This window comes from Oncorhynchus mykiss, chromosome 16 (assembly GCF_057628025.1).
Source record: "Oncorhynchus mykiss isolate SJ-2025 chromosome 16, ASM5762802v1, whole genome shotgun sequence".
In the NCBI taxonomy this organism is placed as follows: domain Eukaryota; kingdom Metazoa; phylum Chordata; class Actinopteri; order Salmoniformes; family Salmonidae; genus Oncorhynchus; species Oncorhynchus mykiss.
The window spans coordinates 64,404,666-64,429,157 of NC_143037.1; the positions used below are offsets into that span (position 1 = coordinate 64,404,666).

Here is a 24,492-nt window from a genome sequence, read left to right on the forward strand (position 1 = left end):
AGGAAAGAATGAATGGGGCCATGTATCGTGAGATTTTGAGTGAAAACCTCCGTCCATCAAATCAAATCAAATCAAATCAAATCAAATTTTATTTGTCACATACACATGGTTAGCAGATGTTAATGCGAGTGTAGCGAAATGCTTGTGCTTCTAGTTCCGACAATGCAGTAATAACAAGTAATCTAACTAACAATTCCAAAACTACTGTCTTGTACACAGTGTAAGGGGATAAAGAATATGTACATAAGGATATATGAATGAGTGATGGTACAGAGCAGCATAGGCAAGATACAGTAGATGGTATCGAGTACAGTATGTACAAATGAGATGAGTATGTAAACAAAGTGGCATAGTATAAAGTGGCTAGTGATACATGTATTACATAAGGATACCGTCGATGATATAGAGTACAGTATATACGTATGCATATGAGATGAATAATGTAGGGTAAGTAACATTTATATAAGGTAGCATTGTTTAAAGTGGCTAGTGATATATTTACATCATTTCCCATCAATTCCCATTATTAAAGTGGCTGGAGTTGAGTCAGTGTCAGTGTGTTGGCAGCAGCCACTCAGTGTTAGTGGTGGCTGTTTAACAGTCTGATGGCCTTGAGATAGAAGCTGTTTTTCAGTCTCTCGGTCCCAGCTTTGATGCACCTGTACTGACCTCGCCTTCTGGATGATAGCGGGGTGAACAGGCAGTGGCTCGGGTGGTTGATGTCCTTGATGATCTTTATGGCCTTCCTGTGACATCGGGTGCTGTAGGTGTCCTGGAGGGCAGGTAGTTTGCCCCCGGTGATGCGTTGTGCAGACCTCACTACCCTCTGGAGAGCCTTACGGTTGAGGGCGGTGCAGTTGCCATACCAGGCGGTGATACAGCCCGCCAGGATGCTCTCGATTGTGCATCTGTAGAAGTTTGTGAGTGCTTTTGGTGACAAGCCGAATTTCTTCAGCCTCCTGAGGTTGAAGAGGCGCTGCTGTGCCTTCTTCACGATGCTGTCTGTGTGAGTGGACCAATTCAGTTTGTCTGTGATGTGTATTGTTGTCACCATATTAATGTCACTGTCAACATAGCTACCACAACCAACACGTTAGTAAACCCACTACAATCATGCAGTACGGTGTACAGACAGATAGCAGTTTAGCAGTTACACCGGCAGGCCCCGGTGTAAATAAATATATAAAACCAAAAGCTTACCTTGACTTGGAAGAGTTCCAGTGTTGCATAGCCTTAGCCAGCTAGCTAACATAGCATCCCTCTCTATTTGAGCAGGCTGTTTGAGTAGGCTAAACTAGCTAGCTGCATTGGCTAGCTAAGTAAGTGAATGTGAAAAAAAGATACAACAAAATATAGCTACAGTATCTCTCTCTTTCTCTCTCACTATCTTTCTCACTTGCTTCTCCTTAATTTTTGTGAGAAATTAAATTGTGCAAAACTGTTTAATTATTGTCTTTCTCTCGATTTGAGTCAACTACTCACCACATGTTATGCACTAGAGTGCTAGCTAGTTGTAGCTTATGCTTTCAGTACTGGATTCATTCTCTGATACAACATGTTAGTTCATGCTGCAAGAGCTCTGATAGGTTGGAGGACGTCCTCCGAAAGTTGTCATAATTACTGTGTAAGTCTATGAAAGGGGTGAGAACCATGAGCCTCCTAGATTTTGTATTAAATTCAATGTACCCAGGGAGGACGGAAACTAGCTGACCTCCGGCTACACCATGGTGCTACCCTACAGAGTCCTGTTGAGGCTACGGTAGACCATTGCAAAACAGTGTGTTTTTTTTCAATTATTTGGTAACATGAAAATATTTAGGTAAGTTTTATCTAAAAATGAAATTCACTGAGGAGGATGGTCTCCCTCTCCTCCTCTGAGGAGCCTCCACTGATATATACATCAACTCAGCAAAAAAATAAACGTCCCTTTTTCAGGACCCTGTCTTTCAAAGATAATTTGTAAAAATCCAAATAACTTCACAGATCTTCATTGTAAAGGGTTTAAACACTGTTTCCCATGCTTGTTCAATGAACCATAAACAATGAATGAACATGCACCTGTGCAACGGTCGCTAAGACACTAACAGCTTACAGTAGGCAAGTAAGGTCACAGTTATGGAAACCTAGGACACTAAAGAGGCCTTTCTACTGACTCTGCAAAACACCAAAAGAAAGATGCCCAGGGTCCCTGCTCATCTGTGTGAATGTGCCTTAGGCATGCTGCAAGGAGGCATGAGGACTACCGATGTGGCCAGGGCAATAAATTGCAATGTCCGTACTGTGAGACTACTAAGACAGCACTACAGGGAGACAGGACAGACAGCTGATCGTCCTCGCAGGCCTGTTGTAAGGCAGGTCCATACCAGACATCACCGGAAACAACATTGCCTATGGGCACAAACCCATCGTTGCTGGACCAGACAGGACTGGCAAAAAGTGCTCTTCACTGACGAGTCACGGTTTTGTCTCACCGGGGACATGGTCGGATTCGCATTTATCGTTGAAGAAATGAGCATTACACCTATGCCTGTACTCTGGAGCGGGATCGATTTGGAGGTGGAGGGTCCGTCATGGTCTGGGGCGGTGTCACAGCATCATCGGACTGAGCTTGTTGTCATTGTAGGCAATCTCAATGCTGTGTGTTACAGGGAAGACATCCTCCTCCCTCATGTGGTACCCTTCCTGCAGGCTCATCCTGACATGACCCTCCAGCATGACAATGCCACCAGACATACTGCTCGTTCTGTGCGTGATTTTCTGCAAGACAGGAATGTCAGTGTTCTGCCATGGCTAGCGAAGAGACGGATCTCAATCCCATTGAGCACGTCTGGGACCTGTTGGATTGAAGGGTGAGGGCTAGGGCCATTCCCCACAGAAATGTCCGGGAACTTGCAGGTGCCTTGGTGGAAAATGGGGTACCATCTCACAGCAAGAACGGACAAATAAGGTGCAGTCAATGAGGAGGAGATGCACTGCAGTACCTAATGCTTTTGATTTTGACCCCCCTCTTTGTTCAGGGACACATTATTCAATTTCTGTTAGTCACATGTCTGTGGAACTTGTTCAGTTTAGTTGTTGAATCTTGTTATGTTCATACAAATATTTACACATGTTAATTAAGTTAGCTGAAAATAAACGCAGTTGACAATGAGAGAATGTTTCATACAGTACCAGGCAAAAGTTTGGACACACCTACTCATTAAAGGGTTTTTCTTAATTTGTACTATTTTCTACATTGTACAATAATAGTGAAGACATCAAAACTATGAAATAACACATATGGAATCATGTAGTAACCAAAAAAGTATTAAACAAATAAAAATATATTTCATATTTGAGATTATTCAACGTAGCCACCCTTTGCCTTGATGACAGCTTTGCACACTCTTTGCATTCTCTCAACCAGCTTCACCTTGAATGCTTTTCCAACAGTCTTGAGGGAGTTCCCACATAGGCTGCTTTTACTTCACTCTGCGGTCCAACTCATCCCAAACAATGTCAATTGGGTTGAGGTCGGGTGATTGTGGAGGCCAGGTCATCTGATGCAGCACTCCATCACTCTCCTTCTTGGTCAAATAGCCCTTACACAGCCTGGAGGTGTGTTGGGTCCTTGTCCAGTTGAACAACAAATGATAGTCCCACTAAGTGCAAACCAGATGTGATGGTGTATCGTTATTTCATAGTTTTGATGTCTTCACTACTATTCTACAATGTAGAAAATAGTAAAAATAAAGGAAAACCTTGGAATAAGTAGGTGTGCCCAAACTTTTGACTGGTACTGTACATGATGTACATACACCAAATGCACAAATATAGAAACACACAAGCACGCAGATCAAAAACACACACAAGCACACATGTGCATAGGCTCACACACACACCACACGCACACGCACACACACGGCTTAGCCAGCAGGGCTGGATGAGGTCGGAAATATGAGCGGTAAACATTTGTATGGACAGATGTGGATTAATGTTCATCTTTTCTTCAAGCCAGAGATTAAACGTGATTTACTGCCTAACAGGTTTTAGTTTTTTTTACCATTTTGATTACAGAGAGATAGAGATGGAGAGAGAGAGACAGACAGACAGACAGAGGGAGGGAGGGAGGGAGGGAGTGAGTGGTGGGTGGAGTGAAGAGACAGAGAGATAGAGATGGAGAGAGAGACAGACAGAGGGAGGGATTGGGGGAGGGAGTGGAGAGACAGAGTGATAAAGATGGAGAGAGAGACAGAGGGAGGGAGGGAGGGAGAGAGAGAGAGAGAGAGAGAGAGAGAGAGAGCGAGAGAGAGAGAGAGAGAGAGAGAGGGAGAGAGAGAGAGAGAGAGGGAGAGAGAGAGAGAGAGAGAGAGAGACAGAAAGAGAGAGAGACAGAGAGAGAGAGAGACAGAGAGAGAGAGAGAAAAGGAAAGGATACTACATTCTATTGTGCAAAGTGGAGGAATGACACACAATGGTGGTGTTGGTCATGTGTGTGTGTGTGTGTGTGTGTGTGTGTGTGTGTGTGTGTGTGTGTGTGTGTGTGTGTGTGTGTGTGTGTACTGGGGGTTAGTGGGTGATGGGGGGGGGGGGTATTGGCTTAGTCTCCAGTCTATAACGAATGGTTAATGTCGGAAAAAATGAATATGGTCACCATCTGCTCAATGTAATGTGTGTCCAGCCAATGACAAAGACAATGAGAGAAAGGGAAGGGGAGGTGGGTTAGAGAGAGGGAGGTTGGGGGGTGGGAAGATGAGAGGGGGATAAGAGTAAAAAAGAGAGTGAGAGATAGTGATAAAGATTAAGCATGTTTGGTATTCCTCAACGATGTGTGCATTAGACATTCATATAATTTTTATTTCAACAGCTTACTCTTAATGAAAAATGGGGCCAGCAAACAAACCCCCCTCTACCTTCACTTATTGGGTTAGAAAGTGCTGGTGTGTGTGTGTGTGTGTGTGTGTGTGTGTGTGTGTGTGTGTGTGTGTGTGTGTGTGTGTGTGTGTGTGTGTGTGTGTGTGTGTGTGTGTGTGTGTGTGTGTGTGTGTGTGTGTGTGTGTGTGTGGGTGTGGGGGAGACGGGGTAGATACTAGATACAATACCCAAGCACACCATGACCCTATACCCTCTTACATGCAGTATGCCCACAAACCCCATTCCTCCACCCTCACACCTCCCCCTCCCAGACATACACACCCAGGGTATCATAGGTCTCATATTTAATGCGTGTAAGATTATGGGTAACTGTATAAATTCATGTATGAAATTTATTGTACAAGAGACAAAATTCACAAATTCTACATCACGTCAGAGTCATGTCTGAAGTGTAAAACTAATAATGACTCAATAATCCATGCCTTCTGGGAATCTTATGAAGTCCAAAGGTTTCGGGTGGAGTTAGAAAGTTGACTGTCAGAAATATTACAATGTAAATCTACTTTTCATCCGTTTGTCTGCATTTTTCATATGAGGGTGCAGTGAGATACCTGATGGGTTGGACAATACTTTTCATCCGTTTGTCTGCATTTTTCATATGAGGGTGCAGTGAGATACCTGATGGGTTGGATGATACTTTTCATCCGTTTGTCTGCATTTTTCATATGAGGGTGCAGTGAGATACCTGATGGGTTGGACAATACTTTTCTTGTCAATCATCTTTATGAAAATGTATACTTAAAAACTGGAAATCAACCAATCCTCCGTTGTTAACGCAACGTACGGGTCAAATGCTTCATTATGTAAAAATGTAAAGTGCGTGGGCTACAGAGAGAAACAAAATGGTGCAGTTTGAAGGCATGTGGCGGAAAGTGTAGCTGGCGCTGGAGATGGGGGTGTGTGCTAGTGGGTCTGGGCAGGTGTGATGTAGTTGATGTTTGTATGATGTTGTCGTTTGTACAGTATGTGCATGTTTTGTATTGTTATTAAAATAGTTTTAAATATATACAGTACCAGTCAAGAGTTTGGACACCTACTCATTCAAGGATTTTTCTTTATTTTTACTATTTTATACATTGTAGAATAATAGTGAAGACATCAACACTATGAAATAACACATATGGAATCATGTAGTAACCAAAAAAGTGTTAAACAAATCCAAATATATTTTAGATTCTTCAAATAGTCAGCCTTTGCCTTGATGACAGCTTTGCACACTCTTGGCATTCTCTCAACCAGTTTCATGAGGTAGTCACCTGGAATGCTTTTCAATTAACAGGTGTGCCTTGTTAAAAGTTAATTTGTGGAATATCTTTCTTGATCAAAGTTTTTGAGCCAATCAGTTGTGTTGTGACAAGTGAGGGGTGGTATACAGAAGATAGCCCTATTTGGTAAAAGACCAAGTCCATATTATGTCAAGAACAGCTCAAATAATCAAATAGAAAGGACAGTCCATCATTACTTGATGAAGGACTGAAGGTCAGTCAATGCAGGAAATTTCAAGAACTTTGAAAGTTTCTTCAAGTGCAGTCACAAAAACTATCAAGTGCTAGGATGAAACTGGCTCTCATGAGGACTGCCACATGAAAGTAAGACCCAGAGTTACCTCTGCTGCAGAGGATAAGTTAATTAGAGTTACCAGCCTAAGAAATTGCAGTGTGATGGTGTGGTGGTGCTTTGCTGGTGACACTGTCTGTGATTTATTTAGAATTCAAGGCGCACTTAACCAACATGGCTATCACAGCATTCTGCAGCAATACGCCATCCCATCTGGTTTGTGCTTAGTGGGACTATAATTTGTATTTCAACAGGACAATGACCCAACACCCCTCCAGGCTGTGTAAGGGCTATTTGACCAAGAAGGAGAGTGATGGAGCGCTGCATCAGATGACCTGTACTCCACAATTACCCGAACTCTGGTTTGGGATGAGTTGGGCCGCAGAGTGAAGGAAAGTGCTCAGAATATGTGGGAACTCCCTCAAGACGGTTGGAAAAGCATTCCAGGTGATGCTGGTTGAGAGAATGCCAAGAGTGTGCAAAGCAGTCATCAAGGCATAGGGTGGCTACTTTGAAGAATCTAAAATCTAAGATATATTTTGATTTAATTAACAATTTTTTGGTTACTACATGATCCCATATGTGTTTTTTCATAGTACAATGTAGAAAATAGTAAACATACAGGAAAACCCTGGAATGAGTGTGTCCAAACCTTTGACTGGTACTGTATATATATGTTGATTATTGGTAATCAGTAGATTAGAGTGTCAGATGATCAGCAGTACCAGGAACAGATGTTAGAAATAGCAGATGTGTATGTGTATGTTCTCCTGGTGCTACAGTAGCTGTGGCAGTGACAACGTCTGTCCACCACACACTTACCTGACTAATCTTACACCTGCTATCATACAATTACATATAGACCTTCATTTGATAAGATATCTGTGACTGCTACTGTATTCACATCAAAGCAACTTGTGGTTTTGTCTTCAGACTTGCTGTTAGACATTTTACATGGTTCAAGGATGGCCTTGCCCTCTCTATCCAGGGATGAATGCATGGCACTTTCAGTTAATATGAAGTGTTTACACTGTTATTTGTTTTATCGAAACAAAAAATTATATTTTCACCCTGAGTATGTTTGGATGTTAGTGTATTTTCATTGGCTTCCAGGTGGTCAGATGTGTAAATACACAGTTATCCCAGTGGCTGGGCTGTGTAGTCCTGGTGTAGCCTGTCAGCTGCTAGCCTTCCTGCCATACCCAGCCGGATTCAGTTCAGATTGCTCCAGATTAAGCGACGGGGGCACCCTGAGAGAAACCATGATCCATATTAAAGCTGCATAAAATGAAAATTGCAAAGATTTAGCGACGGATCATACGCCCCGGCAAATTTAATCACAACCTGGTTGCTGTGCATGTGTGTGTCTCATCTGCATAATACAGAAGCCATAGCAACATCAGGATTATGGATGTAGTCTGTATCCACCAAGTGCTCTCATTTGTATCATAATCATTTGTCTGCCCTTCTGATCTTTTCCCCATCTCTTACTGTTACCCAAGAGCATAATGGGGCACCTCCAGTTTACACATATGTGAATAAACATGGCAATAAACCCACATGCCAGTGAGTGAAGCGGTTAATGAGTATGTGTGTGTGTGTGTGTGTGTGTGTGTGTGTGTGTGTGTGTGTGTGTGTGTGTGTGTGTGTGTGTGTGTGTGTGTGTGTGTGTGTGTGCGTGCGTGCGTGCGTGCGTGCGTGTGTGTTTGGGGGGTGATATTGTTCCTGTGTTAACTACTTTAACCTCTAAATACTGTCAGTGAACAGGGTATTGGGGTGTCTAGTAATAGTGGGGGTGGATTTGAATTGCCCCTACTCTAACAGAGCAAATTCATTTATTTAAAAACAAATCTTTGCGATGCTATTGTGTCTGGCCTGATGTTTGAGACTTCCATCACCATCATCGTTATCAACCTCATAATTATCCTCATCATCATCATAGTCATCCTCATCATCATCATAGTCATCGTAGTGTTCAATACTGTACAAAGGAAGTGTTTCTCTTGCTTGTGCCCTCATTTGATTTCCCTGTGAGAGTGTCGGGGGTGTTTTATCCTCCAGGTCTTCTGTGTGTAGTTGGACACTGCAGCCCCAGGCTCTGTATGCCTGGATAGCAACACCTTGAGATGGGGGATTCATGACTTTGTGTCCTATTTGTGCTCACCTGTATCTGTGTCTCCAAGACAACTAAACACACGTGTTGCCTGAGTGAAAATGATTTCTTTCTCGCTCTCTCTCTCTCTCGCTCTCTCTCTCTCTGTTGCCTGAGTGAAAATGATTTATCTCTCGCTCTCTCTCTCTGTTGCATGAGTGAAAATTATTTCTCTCTCGCTCTCTCTCTCTCGCTCTCTCTCTCTGTTGCCTGAGTGAAAATTATTTATCTCTCGCTCACTCTCTCTCGCTCTCTCTCGCACGCTCTCACCCAACTTTCTCAGCTTTTGTTGCTATAATTATGATCTGAATATTGATAATATTACTTTAATGTCTAACAATGTGTTATGGTAGCTAATGTAAGAAAGATTTAACACAACAGGCCTAATGACTGTAGTGGCACTATAAGTTAGACAGACTGATGGAGACATAAAGAAAACTAGCCGACACCCTCCTGTCCACCCTGCTTTCCATCCTACCCACTCTCCTCCTACCCTACACTCACAGAGCCAGATACAGATCCGGGGTAAGTGGTGGGGGGTCTACAAGTGTGTGTGTGTGTGTGTGTGTTGCGTAAATGGCAGCTGATCATGGTTTCTTATTGTTGAGCCTGCCACTGTGAGGATTAAGTTAAAAGAGGAGGGGGATCCCCTCCCTCCATCCCTCCCTCCCTCCCTCCCTCCCTCTTTCACTCTTCCTCACATACTCCCTCACATACTCTCTCTCCCGCTCGCTCGCTCCCTCTCTCACTCACTCCTAGAGTGCTAATGGTTTTCATGGTTACACTTTTCAGTGAGTGCTGTTGCCACTGTTGCTTCCACTTATTCACTCATATAAGATGGATTTCAGCAGGGTTTGGGGTCAATTCAGTTTCCAATGTAGTCCATCAGGAAGTAAATTGAAATTCAATTAATTAACTGAAATGTTTAATTTCTATGTGGATTTCTTAACAGTAAAATACCTGTATAAGTAGGTAGGTTTGTTTAGCAGGTGTTCAGAATCAGGGTCAAATACAATGCCACCCCTTTAACTCTCCATCCCCTTCCTTTCTTCATTAAATCCTGTTCATTATCCATTTGTTCCTCCATAATCCATTCGTCTAGGACGGTTACTGTAACTGATCCATGTCTTTGTCATCAGTACCCCCACACACATTAAAAGGCTATAGAAAGATCCCCCCCAGGGTCATAAGCTACAACATTTGGGTCGCCAAACCCAAAACCCAAAACCCACCCACCCATTCACCGCCCCACCCCCTCTCCAGACCAATTATTCTTAATTCCATTCTGTACTTGTTAATAGCCCCCCTCTCCAAAATCCCAGGCCCCATATCATCTCACCCCACACACATGTCCTCCCCCCTTGTCCCTATCTAACATCCCACACCCCCTCACAAGCATCTGCGTTCAAGGCAACCCCCCCATTACACAATACTACCCTTGTAATGTTTCCAATCTCTCTGTCTCTGTGAATCTAACACCTTAGGCACTTGTCTGCCTTACACTGTTGAAACACCCTGTGTGTGTGTGTGTGTGTGTGTGTGTGTGTGTGTGTGTGTGTGTGTGTGTGTGTGTGTGTGTGTGTGTGTGCGTGCGTGCGTGCGTGCGTGCGTGCGTGTGTGTGTTCGTGCGTGCGTGCGTGTGTGTGTGTTCGTGCGTGCGTGTGTGTCAGGAAGCAGACCACAGCCTGTTTACCTCTGCAAACATGATTAAATCACATACCATCTAGTAACCCCCCATTAAATCCTCTGAACCCGGCCATATTACATATCTACCAAACAAAAGAAACTCAATCAGAAGCATCAACCAGGCCAAGGCCTTCTTCACCAGATTATCCAGTCCCATTGCCGGGATTAAAATGAAAATGGAGCCGGGACATTATCAGAAATCCTCATGTTCACAATACCAGAAAGATCAGTAGTGTGTGTGTGTGTGTGTGTGTGTGTGTGTGTGTGTGTGTGTGTGTGTGTGTGTGTGTGTGTGTGTGTGAAGGGAGGGGGGATGATACAAATGTATCCTATGTAATTCCCTGTTAGGGATCACAAAGTATTGTTTTTTTGCCTTCATTGTTTGAAATATTAATACAAGGACAATGGCGACCGGAAAGGGGATTGGGCCACAGCTTTATTTCTTAACCAATTAAGATCCTATTTCCATCCTAAAAAAATACCCAAAGTTGATGAAATGTAGAGTGGTTTAGTATGATGACATGTTTCATATTGTAAGAGGATGGTCAATGAACACCTGTAGAGATTGCCAAAAACAGAAAAACATTCCTCCAAATTACTGAATCCTCTTGTTGTCTCTCCATAATAATATCAGTGACATACTAGTTGTTATCTTTACTTCAAAATCTCCCAATCATCCTTATTTGTTTTCTCAACAGAGATGATTTGTTCCAAATGCGTGAATGAGATGCACAAGTTCATTTTCAATAGCTCTGTAGCTCAATATGTGTATGCATGTGTCTACTGTGTGAACGTGTAGCTGTAGTCTCAGTAACAATAAGGCACACTCTGTATTACTGTTGCTTCACTGCACTTCCTGGGAATAATCCCTCACACAGGAGAGAACGACAAGCCACCTGGACACACCAACGTACAGTATGGGGCTTCATTCACACACACACATACACACACACACAACCTCACACACACTGTGCCCAGCTACCCACCATATAACCCCTCCGTCAGTCTTTCATTCATACATAATGTCAACATTTCTTATTTTCTCTTTCTCTCCCCTGCACCTCTCTCTTTCTTTTTTCTCTTTCCCTTTCTCTCCCTCCCTCCCGCTCTCTCTTTCTCATCCTTCAATCTCTCCCTTTCTTTCTTTCCCTCTATCCCACTCCTCCTTCACTCCCTCTCTCTGTCAGCATCAGAGGTGATAGAGGACTGTCATCCATCCATCTGTCCATCGCTCCACCTCCAAAGTCATCTCCTCCATTAACACACCAGTGTAATGAAGACAGTAAATGAGACACACAAACACCCCTGTGATCTAATGGGCTAGCCCTTTACTTGGAGACTGATGGGTGGGGGTTTCATGTACACACACACACACACACACACACACACACCCCCCCACACACACACACAGTCACACACACACACACACACACACACACACACACACACACACACACACACACACACACACACACACACACACACACACACACACAGAGAGACACACAGTCACACACACACACACACACACACACACACACAAACACACACACACACACACCCCACACACACACACTCACACACACACACACTCACACACACACACACACACACACACAGTCACACACACACACACATAATTATATATAGCTATTTAATACTACTATTTTCTTGACCTTGCGACTGTATGTGTTTCAATTTCCTGTACTGGTTAGAATATACAGTGGGGAGAACAAGTATTTCATACACTGCCGATTTTGCAGGTTTTCCTACTTACAAAGCATGTAGAGGTCTGTCATTCTTTTATCATAGGTACACTTCAACTGTGAGAGACGGAATCTAAAACAAAAACCCAGAAAATCATATTGTATGATTTTTAAGTAATTAATTAGCATTTTATTGCATGACATAAGTATTTGATCACCTACCAACCAGTAAGAATTACGGCTCTCACAGACCTGTTAGTTTTTCTTTAAGAGGCCCTCCTGTTCTCCACTCATTACCTGTATTAACTGCACCTGTTTGAATTCGTTACCTGTATAAAAGACACCTGTCCACACACTCAATCAAACAGACTCCAACCTCTCCACAATGACCAAGACCAGAGAGCTGTATAAGGACATCAGGGATAAAATTGTAGACCTGCACAAGGCTGGGATGGGCTACAGGACAATAGGCAAGCAGCTTGGTGAGAAGGCAACAACTGTTGGCGCAATTGTTCGAAAATGGAAGAAGTTCAAGATGACGGTCAATCACCCTCGGTCTGGGGCTCCATGCAAGATCTCACCTCGTGGGGCATCAATGATCATGAGGAAGGTGAGGGATCAGCCCAGAACTACATGGCAGGACCTGGTCAATGACCTGAAGAGAGCTGGGACCACAGTCTCAAAGAAAACCATTAGTAACACACTACGCCGTCATGGATTAAAATACTGCAGCGCACGCAAGGTCCCCCTGCTCAAGCCAGCGCATGTCCAGGCCCGTCTGAAGTTTGCCAATGACCATCTGGATGATCCAGAGGAGGAATGGGAGAAGGTCATGTGGTCTGATGAGACAAAAATAGAGCTTTTTGGTCTAAATTCCTGTATCTAAACTGTATCAAATACTTGTTCTCCCCACTGTAAATATATATCAACAAGAATTTAATCGCTCCTCCTTTAGTTAACATGTACTGGAGCTATCAACAACTGTCGCAGAACAAAACGCACACTTCCTTGAAAATAAACAAAAGGTGATTGTTTTTCTGTTATTTCCTACCAGAGAAAAACAATCAGTCCCAACAATAAAGGTGTTATAGATTAGATAGGAATGGATTGCCTTTGTGTTATTCTCTTCTTATTTGCATTCTATGAAAAATCATAACAAGGTAGTGGAGCTGAGGCTTATCCAGAGCATTAGCTGGAGTGGCATTAGGCCTAGCTTTAGCTCTGTTTAGGGTTAGCTGTTAGCTTAGCTACTGTACTGTGCTATGCACCTATTTATAGCCTATACTCTAGTACTGCAGGACGACCTCTTCTGATATCCTTCCTTTTAAAGGCGGTCTCTCTTGCTCTCTTTGTCTCGTTCTCTCTCCAGCTCTCTCTTTCTCTAATCTCTTTCTTTCTCTCTCTCCTTCTGCTGATGTCATACAGTAAGACAATTTCCCCAATGCTATTGTCCTCGAGAAACCTCATCTGAAAAAAAAATGGAAAATCCATTTTCCATATTAGAATATTTCAAAGGAATTATCCCCCACGCAAAACTCGCTAAAACCCCCTCTCATTCCCACTAATCCTTCAAAGTCGCTCTGATATCACCTGCTACTCAGTTGGACAGTGTCAACGCTATCAACAAGTCAAACCCAAATAATGTAAGTAGGCCCCCACTGTGATGATTAAAAGGAGACTCTCCCTCCCTCCCTCCCTCTCGCCTCCTCCTCGTCTCCCTTCTCCTCCTCCTTTCTAGCCTCTCCCTCCCTTTCCTTCTCCCTCTTCCTATTTTCTCTTGTTCTACAATTGAACATAAGCCATTCAGTCCACTTCTTTGGATGAACTACTTACATCATACCTCTTACCATGCTACTAATACACCAAACGTATTCTCAAATTCAATGTATTGAGACAGAAAATACAACACCACCAACTGGGGGCCCAGAAGGGCGGGGGAGGGCATGCGCCGATCATCGATGTCCATCATTTTGACAGTAACCATCCAAAAAGGAATTCATAAACCTTTTCAATTTCCATATGTACTATTTGTTTCTTGGGCTTCAGGAATGTTAAGTATAAGGGGATGTCAGTAAACAAATGCCTTGGTCAAGGCTACGACGGCACCAGTGCAATGAGTGGAGCTTACTCAGGTGTTCCAAAGCGTATTTCAGGCCGAGAGTCTAATGCTTCTTCTTGTAGTTTATTATGAGTTTTACTTGACAAAAGGATCTCTCCGCAGAAGCGACAGTTACAGGGATGGTAAAAATAGATTGATTGCTATAGCAACATCATTGAAACTGGGCAGAAGGGAGTGGTGCTTAAAGTACAGCAGTTCTGCAACATCTTTAATTGAGCCTCTTGTTCTCCTTAATTGCCACGTTACGGAAAGAGACTAACTGTATAGGGAACTCTGGGGACAGGTCGTCTGGATTCTGGACAGACATAAATTGGCAGATGCAAACAGATTATCATCTTTAAAAGTTCTTGTGGGTTTGAACAAAAAAAGCGGTCGCAATTTCTTTCATACTGGTAAACTGGCTTTTAAATTGAGTGGTTGCATTATCACCAGTGCCTTATCTCTGGTATATTTTGGCATGCATCATTCAAGACTAAGTTTACATTGTGTGCAGTGCAATGGACATATAATGTACAGGCAATATCCAGTATAGAAAACAGGCAGACCCACAACCTAGACCTAAAGGCCGTGGTAAAAACCTTTGCACACAAAAAGTGAGGACTCTCAAGTTGGATTTAATTTGATTTAATTTAATTTACCTTGAATATTGCAGCCCATTGTGAATGCTATTAGCCAGACAAAACCCGCTGAGTTCAACAATAAATGATCCTCAAGCCGACCACTCTTTTCCTTATTGTTAGGCTGATGTGTAATTCTTATCTTGTTTTTTTATTGGCTCTTTAAAATATTGATTGATTGATGATTGAGACCTGCCACTAGTGAGCCTCATGTCACCCAGCAAGCCTCCACAGTGTTGGCCCTTGTAATTGGTCCTGTAGTGAAAGCAGAAACCCCCCAGAGATTTAGAGGCAGCGCAACAAAACCCCTCAAGTACACCACTTCTCTGCATGGCACCAGATACACAACAGTGGAGTCCAGCTCCAGATACACAACAGTGGAGTCCAGCTCCAGATACACAACAGTGGAGTCCAGCTCCAGATACACAACAGTGGAGTCCAGCTCCAGATACACAACAGTGGAGTCCAGCTCCAGATACACAACAGTGGAGTCCAGCACCAGATACACAACAGTGGAGTCCAGCTCCAGATACACAACAGTGGAGTCCAGGACTAAGCAGATTATCACAATAGGATAAAGTGCCCATAAGAGCCTTTAGTAACTGTAGCTCTGTGGGAGAGAACAATGGGTCTGAGTGGTGGAAGTTGCTAGAGGATTCGGCCCACCCACCTCCAACCCACTCTCTTCTGTCAAGCCTGCTTTTCCTGTAAACCCATGACCTTCAAAGCTCTCAGGTGACCCTGTGTTTGCAAGCTTCAATGGAAAACTCTTCCATAACAAATCAGAATCAAATTGCAATGGATGGCTGCAGTGGAATCATCTTAAATCAATCAAAACACAATATGCAGTAGGCATTTACTTCACAACCTAAACTTGAAAACAAACCCTCTAATGTGAAAATCCTTCTTGTGTCCTCCTCCTACACAAGACAATAAATGTGTGCGTTTGAGTGTTTGAATGTCTGTGTGTGTGTGTCTGTGTTTGCTCGTGTGTGTTTCTGTCTGTGCGTGTTTGCGCACATGTGTGTATGTGTGTGTATGTGTGTGTGTGTGCGCGTGTGTGTGTGTGTCTGGGAGAGCGACTGGAGCATTGAAATGACATGAAGAGTTATTTGGGTCGTAATGAAGCTGCTTAATGAAATCAGTGCCCTTGAAAGTTCTTCATCAATTACAACCCCCCACCTCCCCTCCCCTCCGCTCTCTCTCTCTCTCTGCTCCATTCCAGCCTGTCAGCTAATCCACGTGTACCCCACAATATTAATTAAACAGCGTTTCCTGAAGTACTTAACTGAAGCACTATTATTGATAATGAGCAGGTTTAAAGGAGTCACATCCCTCCAAAATGACTTTTTAAACCGGCCTTATTAAGCAGAAAATGAGACCCAAATGGGCCTACAAGCTCCTCATTAAAAGCCACTGATCCATGGCCATGCGCATGTTCCAACTCTTTTAATTAGGCGAGCGCGAGACGATCTGCGGCAGGGAAACGCCATTAATCTTGCCTTTCATTCAGGAGTACTGCATCCCCTGCACCCCTGTCCCGCTCACTTCCAAGACCCATCTTCATCCTATATGTCTGACACATCTTCATCCTATAACACCCTGTTGTAGTACACACATACAGATGTAGGATCTTAATTTGACCCAGTTTGCTACAGCAGGAAATTATTGAATTATTATGTGTTTGTGTTTACACAGACAGCTCCATTTTTATCTTTTGCCCAATTATTGGTCTTTTGTCAAATGATATTAGATCTTTTTCCAGAAATGGACTGTGTAAATGTAACCTTAGTGGATTATAATTTATGAAACATTTGTAGAGGCTGATACAGTACATTTTTCTTAAGGGAAAAACAAGTCTGAAATTTCAACGTGGAAATGTCAAAGTGACATTTTTAAACCTCAAATACATTACACGTTTTAAATGTCCTGCATTGCAGGAAGGTTTGCCTGCAACAGGGTGATCAAATTAAGATCCTACATCTGTAAGTACAATTGAAAAGGAAAGTAGATAAAAAAAAAAAAAAGATTGTATTGTGTAAAAGCAGTTACAGTTAGGCAGTGGGGAAGGATGACAATAAGATGCAGGATTGGCAGTGGGGAAGGATGACAATAAGATGCAGGATTGGTAGTGGGGAAGGATGACAATAAGATGCAGGATTGGTAGTGGGGAAGGATGACAATAAGATGCAGGATTGGCAGTGGTGAAGGATGACAATAAGATGCAGGATTGGCAGTGGTGAAGGATGACAATAAGATGCAGGATTGGCAGTGGGGAAGGATGACAATAAGATGCAGGATTGGTAGTGGGGAAGGATGACAATAAGATGCAGGATTGGCAGTGGTGAAGGATGACAATAAGATGCAGGATTGGCAGTGGTGAAGGATGACAATAAGATGCAGGATTGGCAGTGGTGAAGGATGACAATAAGATGCAGGATTGGCAGTGGGGAAGGATGACAATAAGATGCAGGATTGGCAGTGATATAGGATGACAATAAGATGCAGGATTGGCAGTGGTGAAGGATGACAATAAGATGCAGGATTGGCAGTGGTGAAGGATGACAATAAGATGCAGGATTGGCAGTGGTGAAGGATGACAATAAGATGCAGGATTGGCAGTGGTGAAGGATGACAATAAGATGCATGATTGGCAGTGGTGAAGGATGACAATAAGATGCAGGATTGGCAGTGGTGAAGGATGACAATAAGATGCAGGATTGGCAGTGGTGAAGGATGACAATAAGATGCAGGATTGGCAGTGGTGAAGGATGACAATAAGATGCAGGATTGGCAGTGGTGAAGGATGACAATAAGATGCAGGATTGGCAGTGGTGAAGGATGACAATAAGATGCAGGATTGGCAGTGGTGAAGGATGACAATAAGATGCATGATTGGCAGTGGTGAAGGATGACAATAAGATGCAGGATTGGCAGTGGTGAAGGATGACAATAAGATGCAGGATTGGCAGTGGTGAAGGATGACAATAAGATGCAGGATTGGCAGTGGTGAAGGATGACAATAAGATGCAGGATTGGCAGTGCGAGTGGCCTGGTATCACTAACAGAGGTTAATTTGGCCTAAGTAGGCCTATTGATGCACACCTCACACACACACACACACACACATACACCCAGTCCCAAACTCACATTGATGATGAGAGTTAAATGCATCTTCATTTCCTGTGTGTGTGTCTATGAGTGGCTGTGGAGGGTGGGGCCGGCCCTGCCTGCCTGCCTGTCACTGTGTCTCCGCATGGAGGATTATGGATGGCCAACTACATCGCTTTTGGCATTAATTAATGAGGATAACGAACTCCCCCTGCTCCCACAAAACCACGGCCCTCGTCAGCTGGTATGGAACAGGGTGATGGGTGAGGGTACTCGGTGTGTGTGTGTGTGTTCAGCTGGTACGGAGCCGGGTGTTGGGTGAGGGTACTCTGTGTGTGTCTGTGTTCATCTGGTACGGAGCAGGGAGCTAGATGCGGAGGGTGGAGTAGAAGGTGTGTGTGTGTGTGTCTGTGCCCCCATTTCCCTCCATTTCCCCCCAAAGTTCCCCACCAGTCAGTGGTGTGTCTGAGGACCATTACAGAGATTAGGCTGTGCCAAGGTAACGGATGCCCCCGTTTGTCAACTCACATCTTCTGTCAAGACCACAGGCCAAGAGGGAGGGAGGGATAATAGTTGGTGAGACCGGGAAATCAAAAAGAAAGGGTGGGGTGGGGTGGAGGGAGTGAAAGGGGTCAGAGGCAGTGACAGAGCGAAAGAGCTCTTTTGATTCTAAAGTGATATGTCAATGTAGCCCTGCCATTAGATACTGTATAGTAACATTGGTCCAGCCAAGTGCTTAAAGATGCACTCCAGTTATTTTTGAACTTTTCCTGTTGAAAACTATATCCCACATATAAATACAATAATGTACACAAACTTGAGAGTAAAATAATATGTTTTGAGCAAAATATTTTTTTTTGGGACACAACTCCATAGCACAGTATAATCTTAAACAATGCTATAGACGGAGGCAAATCAGCTCCTCCATGTTCATGTTGTCCTGCAGTCTCCCCTCCCTGCTCCTCTGGTCTCCCCTCCCTCTCCCTAGGCCCAGCCCCAGCTCGTCTACACAGTCTGGGTTTACAATGTGTGGTGTCAGGTGCCTTGTGGCGATAGGCAAAACGCTTTGCCTGACTGCCATGTTCTGAAGTTTTGCGGCCATATGAACACATAGTCCTCCCCCCAACACTACCCCCTCTTACCCATCTGATGAGGGTAATGAATGGAAGACCCGGACCCATCCCACCACACTCGCAGCAACGTCGCCCCGAATCACATGGCTCCTCGGAACCAACTGACTCACCCGTTCATTGCTTCTGACAAGGCGGGGCTGGGAGGGAGGAGAGCAGTGATGTCATAGAGGAATGGAACACTGGGGGTCCTTCCAGTACCACTGCAGGCACAATAACATAGAGCCATCAGCACTTCCTTCTCTCACGCTATACCTCTTTTTAAAATGTTTCCCTTTGTCTCCCTCTTTCTTTCTCTCTGCTACCAGAACTACCAGAATCAGACACACACAGAAACATACCCCCCCCCCCCAAACTCACACAGGCTCTATTGTTTATGCAAACTTTCCCCCCTTCCACCACTTGATCGTGCCCAAACACCCCTGTTTCCAGTATCAATTGGCATCTAACAGAACAGGTTTGCCTCCCTGAGCAGATTTGAACAAAAACCTGCAAAGCATTTTATTCTAAAGCACAGCCCAGCCCCCCTCATCCCCAACCCCGCCAACAACCCTCGGCAGTATGTACGTTTTTTTGTGAGTGTGTTCGTGTGTGTGTGTGTCTGTGTGTGTGTGCGTGTGTGTTTGTCCTCTGTGTATACGAGTATGATAAAGAGTGTCACAATGTGCATCAGACACGAAGGCCAGTCTCTGAGAGAGCGTAATTAGAGAAAGCAGCGCTGTCAGAAGCATTAGAGAGAGGTTGGCACTTAAGGGCATATGTTTTTACTACTATACCATCGGGTTGTGGAAAAGCACAACAACATACATCAAAGCTCACGGCCCTGCTAATGAAATCACTCCCTTCTGATCCCACTGAGAACAAACACAAACGTTTACAGACACCAGAGATGCAGTTTAGTGCTGTGCACTAGATTGGACACAGTTGTGCAGGTAGGCAGGAGTGTGCTGGGATATGTGTTGGTCTACATAACATCACTGAGGGCATGTGTGTGCATTCCAAATGTGTGTGTGTGTGTGTGTGTGTGTGTGTGTGTGTGTGTGTGTGTGTGTGTGTGTGTGTGTGTGTGTGTGTGTGTGTGTGTGTGTGTGTGTGTGTCAACAAGAGTCAGTATATGAGTAGGCTATGTACATCAGGTAATATATGATGAAGTTATCTAGACAGATTGGGAGGCATTTCATTATGGTGCCATTATCATAAATACTGATAATATTTAGGTATCGCATTTAGTTGAACTAATAAACAGCAGTCTATAAACTATTTATAAATAGTTTAAAATCTCTTTAGAAAGTGGCATATTTTGTTGTTGGTTTCGTTATTGTTGGCAATACAAATTACATTTCAAGGGCAAATAAGAGTTGAAAAATATTTTTACTAATTATTTCAGAGTTAGTGTTTCCTTCTAGACCCTGGTCTGAATGTGCCACACACCAAGGTCAAGAACGCACCAATATAGTTGATATTCTCATAATTAATAAATTGTCACCCTGAAACGTACAAGCTACAGCGATATTGAAAGTTGTCTCCATGAACACATACTGTATCAAGTGATAAACCATGCAGTTTACCGGAGACACTGGGAAACTGACCATACAGACTTCCGTGCAAAAAGGCAGCCGTCTCATCCAAGCCAATTAGCTGAAGTGGATAGTGATTGAGCTCGAGACAGAGGCTATGGCCCAAAATCAACAGCACCGTTTGTCAGAACGAATCCCCGATCCTCTGCCTGTCACGCGGGGCTGCTGAGGAGTCGTCTGTCATCAGAACTACAATTTGAGGTGCCAGAGGTGGCATGCTGTTATGACATCTATCTAAACTGTTATAGAGTGACTGGGGCAACCCTTAGCGACAAACAGAGAGACTGAATGATTGGTCTTCTCGTTAGTCACTCAATCTTTCCTATTATATTAAATTCACGTCTATCTTCTGTTTGAATATATGTCCCACCTTGGCACAGCTAAGGAATAGGCTGGTTTAACGCACAGACAGACTCGTGCGTAAAAGGTGGAAAGGTGCAAAGTTAAGTCACAGTGACACTGACTGAAAAGTACCTCGCTCTTTCTCTCTCTCACCATTTTATTGCAACCGAACTTTTCTTTGGAGGTAGCCTATTGTGAAAAACAAATAGAAATGTACATCAAATCTGCCACGTAGGCCTAAATGTATGCCTACATTGACGACAGGTGTGATTAGTCGGAGCACTCATTAAACTGTTTAAAAATGTTGGTTTAAATTGGTATAATAATTACCGAAAATATGTATAACACAGACTACAACGTGTTGCTATTGGTGAAAAAGGCACACCATTCCCTTGTTTTTGATTAGGATTATTTTAAATAAGTCCATTTCTGCAGAATTATTTATTAAGTTGATAAGGAGTTTGTTTTAGTGTGCATGAGTTTTCTGTAAGACTAATTTATTTGTACTGTTCTGAAAACGATAGGACTACAGTAAATGTGTTTGACTGTCCTTCATTTAAAATATAGGCCTACAGCGAAAACAATCGTATTTCTCAGATAAGGATTAAGCTATATATTCCACCTCTTAGTTTTCCATGCAATGCACTGCCCTGCAAATCAAAACTGCCCTCTGTAACGTTCATCGAATTAAGGAGACGAAGGAGACAGGAGTTGGAATCGTCTTAATAATCCGGCTGGGTTGGAGAAAACTCGCCGAGGCCTCGCAATCACCCAAATATCGGGAGACAGGTCCTGGGCGCCCGGGGCGGCTCTTGCGCCGTTCCCTTCAGCGCCACCGACCCCTCAGCACGCCAGCGGGCCCCACCAGCCAGACCCGGCTCGTTTACTGCGATATAAATGTATCTCTTCATGTCAAAGGGGTTTTTAATGGGGGAGAAATAGAGCGGATCACTCAACGAAGTTTCTAATTAATTTTGTGGAACCCATTCATTCGCGACATTACGCAGAAATGAATGATGGATAGGTTTGTCAACGTCATGAAGCCTAGAAAAACTAGGACCGAGATTAGGTGTTAATTGCTGCGATTTTCCATCGAGAATTGTAGACAGGCCTACTGTAGGCTTATATGAAAAAAAATTGTGAAAAGAGTGCATTTCCTAAATTGTTGTGAGATAATTTATAATAGCCTATTGCTGATACTCACCTGGAAATCCACATGGGTAGCCTAATCACGGTCAGTTTATTTATGTTTTAGTCGTATTGAATTCAGTCAAATCAACTAATTTTAGACCGAGGGATGCCTTAAATTAAGACGTCTGGTAAACCACAAACCATTTTAACAAATTGTAGGCTACAACTGAAAAACGTGTGGTAAATTGACAATTCAAATGTTAATTACAAACATAACTATGGTATGTATTTGTGTCTGAATCACCTGACCACTGTCCCAAAAGCTATAAAACAACAAATCAGTTCAGTTCAGCGTTAATAAACTCTAGATAAAGTAAAATGATTGAATGTGTCAATTTAATTTTGTGCATGGTTTAGGTGTGTGGAATCAAGTTTAAGGAAAAAGACAAATAGCAGCCTATTCGAGCATAGATATATGTTTTATTTATAAAGACATATAAACAATATATGAAATTCATGTTGCAACACAACCAAATGCTTCGTCAGGCTGTTGTTTTGAAAACCAATGTCATAGCAGTACTTTGATCAAGTAGTTTTCCACAGTTGTACAATAGCTTACAATCATGTGAATTGTGCAATAACCAAACCAAAATCCTCAATACATCTTTTCAAAAATATATGACATAATAAACTAGTGTTTCCCCACATAGCATCAGTTAAAATTAGGGAAAGTTGATTCAAAATGTACAGTGCTGCAAAAGAACTTGGACACTGGAAAGCGTTTTCGTCATCTCTCTCCGTATTTTTCTTCGTTTTGCTGAATGTTGCATAGTACACAAGAATGAGATATTTAGATCACTCATAACTTTTGCAAGGGTACCGTTTTTATGGTCACACATAAAATGTCAAACTGTCAATTAAAACATGGTAAGTCACGGCCACAACAACTCATCAAATTCCTTTAACTCTGAGGAGAGTTTAGGGAAAGATAAACACTTTCTCCCATATTTAAAAAAAAAGCTATTTTTTAGCTCCAACCCTAATCTAGCCTTTAGTAAAGGCCAGTGTTGTTTTTCATGTTTTTGTTCAATCTGGATGAAACATGGCAGCAGTTATTTAAACATAGTTTAGGATTTACGCATTAGACTTTATTCTGTAGGCCTAGTCCCCATTCCAACGTATTCAAATAACTATAGAAAGTGGGAGAGAGAGACCGATATATGGATACAATTGGATGAAGTTCGGGTATATACAGAGAAACGATATCAAGGCTTGTCGTTGTGGTGCTTGAAGAGACTTGCAGTTGTCCCTGAGTATTTATCGGCGTGGGTGGCGAGTGCCGAGCCCGTGAAAGGGTACACGGCCGCCTGTCCAAAGGGTGCAAGGGCGGTGGGGATGGGCGAGTTGATGCTCTGTCCCTGGTTCAGATAAGCCACCAGCCGCCTCATCTCCTCCAGAGCCTGTGCCTGCATGAGGATGTAGTTCTTGGCCAGGAGGAGAGTGGCTATTTTGGAGAGTTTCCTCACCGACGGGCTGTGCGCATATGGGATCACAGAGCGCAGGCCGTCTAACGCATCGTTCAGGTCGTGCATCCGTCTCCTCTCGCGCGCATTGATGCTCAGGCGCAGAGACCGCTGCTCCTTGGGCTTCTTAGAAAGGGGACCCCCGTGTTTGTCATCGTCGAAGCCCGAGCCCCTCTTCCGGGGGTCCAGAGGGTCAAAACTGTCGTCGTCATCGCTGGTTTGCTCCCCGCCGCTCTCGTTGGACTTGCCCGTCTGACCGTGGAGGAAGTCGGCGGCCGGTGTGAGAGGGTAGCGCCCTCCAGAACTTCCAGTAACCTGACCAGGTCCAAAACCGAATGCGGACTGGCCATAGCGCTGCGTCAGGTCGAGTAGAGTGTCGTTGCTGATGGACTTCAGCAGGTTCTCTTCCCCGGCATTCATTTTCTCTTCCAAAATAAGGACAATTAAAAAAATACGATTTAAATGTATCCTCTTCCTCCCTGTCGTTCTTTTGTCGTGGAGAGTATTCACACACTCTCCCGGAGTCCTTGTCAACACACTTACTCTGTGGCTCTTCAGAACAGTTGCAGTGAATGGATTCGGCCTCTTGCTGAATTCAGCCCTGTTTACGTTCCCCTGCGCGCATATAAATTAAAAACCACTTCTGTAATTGTGTGTTTTGCAAAGCGACGTTAAACGAGTTTAAAGACTGGCATGGGTGAGAGACTGGAGCGCGTGCCTCCTTAACCGGGTTCTAGCATGCGTCTTGCCCTCGCCCTGGGCAGATTGTGACTCGCGCTCAGTCCCACTCGCGCGTTAGTAGGAGCGCGAGGCCCACCGGGATTATCTATCTGTCCAATCAGGGGGGCGTTTTAATTACTAGGGTGGAACACTGGTATGGTCCTAATTTCGATCAGAATAATGATAAGTGCAACACAAACTGACATA

At 43.6% G+C, this 24,492-nt stretch overlaps 1 protein-coding gene across 1 annotated transcript; it reads right to left on the bottom strand.

Moving 5' to 3' along the window:
• Positions 1-22,502: 22,502 nt before the first annotated feature.
• Positions 22,503-24,333, bottom strand: LOC110492507 (class E basic helix-loop-helix protein 23). The gene has a single exon (XM_021566892.3). The coding sequence runs from the start codon at positions 23,983-23,985 to the stop codon at positions 23,308-23,310; it is 678 nt and encodes a 225-aa protein (XP_021422567.1). The 5' UTR covers positions 23,986-24,333; the 3' UTR covers positions 22,503-23,307.
• Positions 24,334-24,492: the final 159 nt, after the last annotated feature.

Coding starts and splice junctions, on each gene's coding strand:
- LOC110492507 (XM_021566892.3), bottom strand. CDS start 23,985: ATGAATGCCGGGGAAGAGAACCTGCTGAAGTCCATCAGCAACGACACT.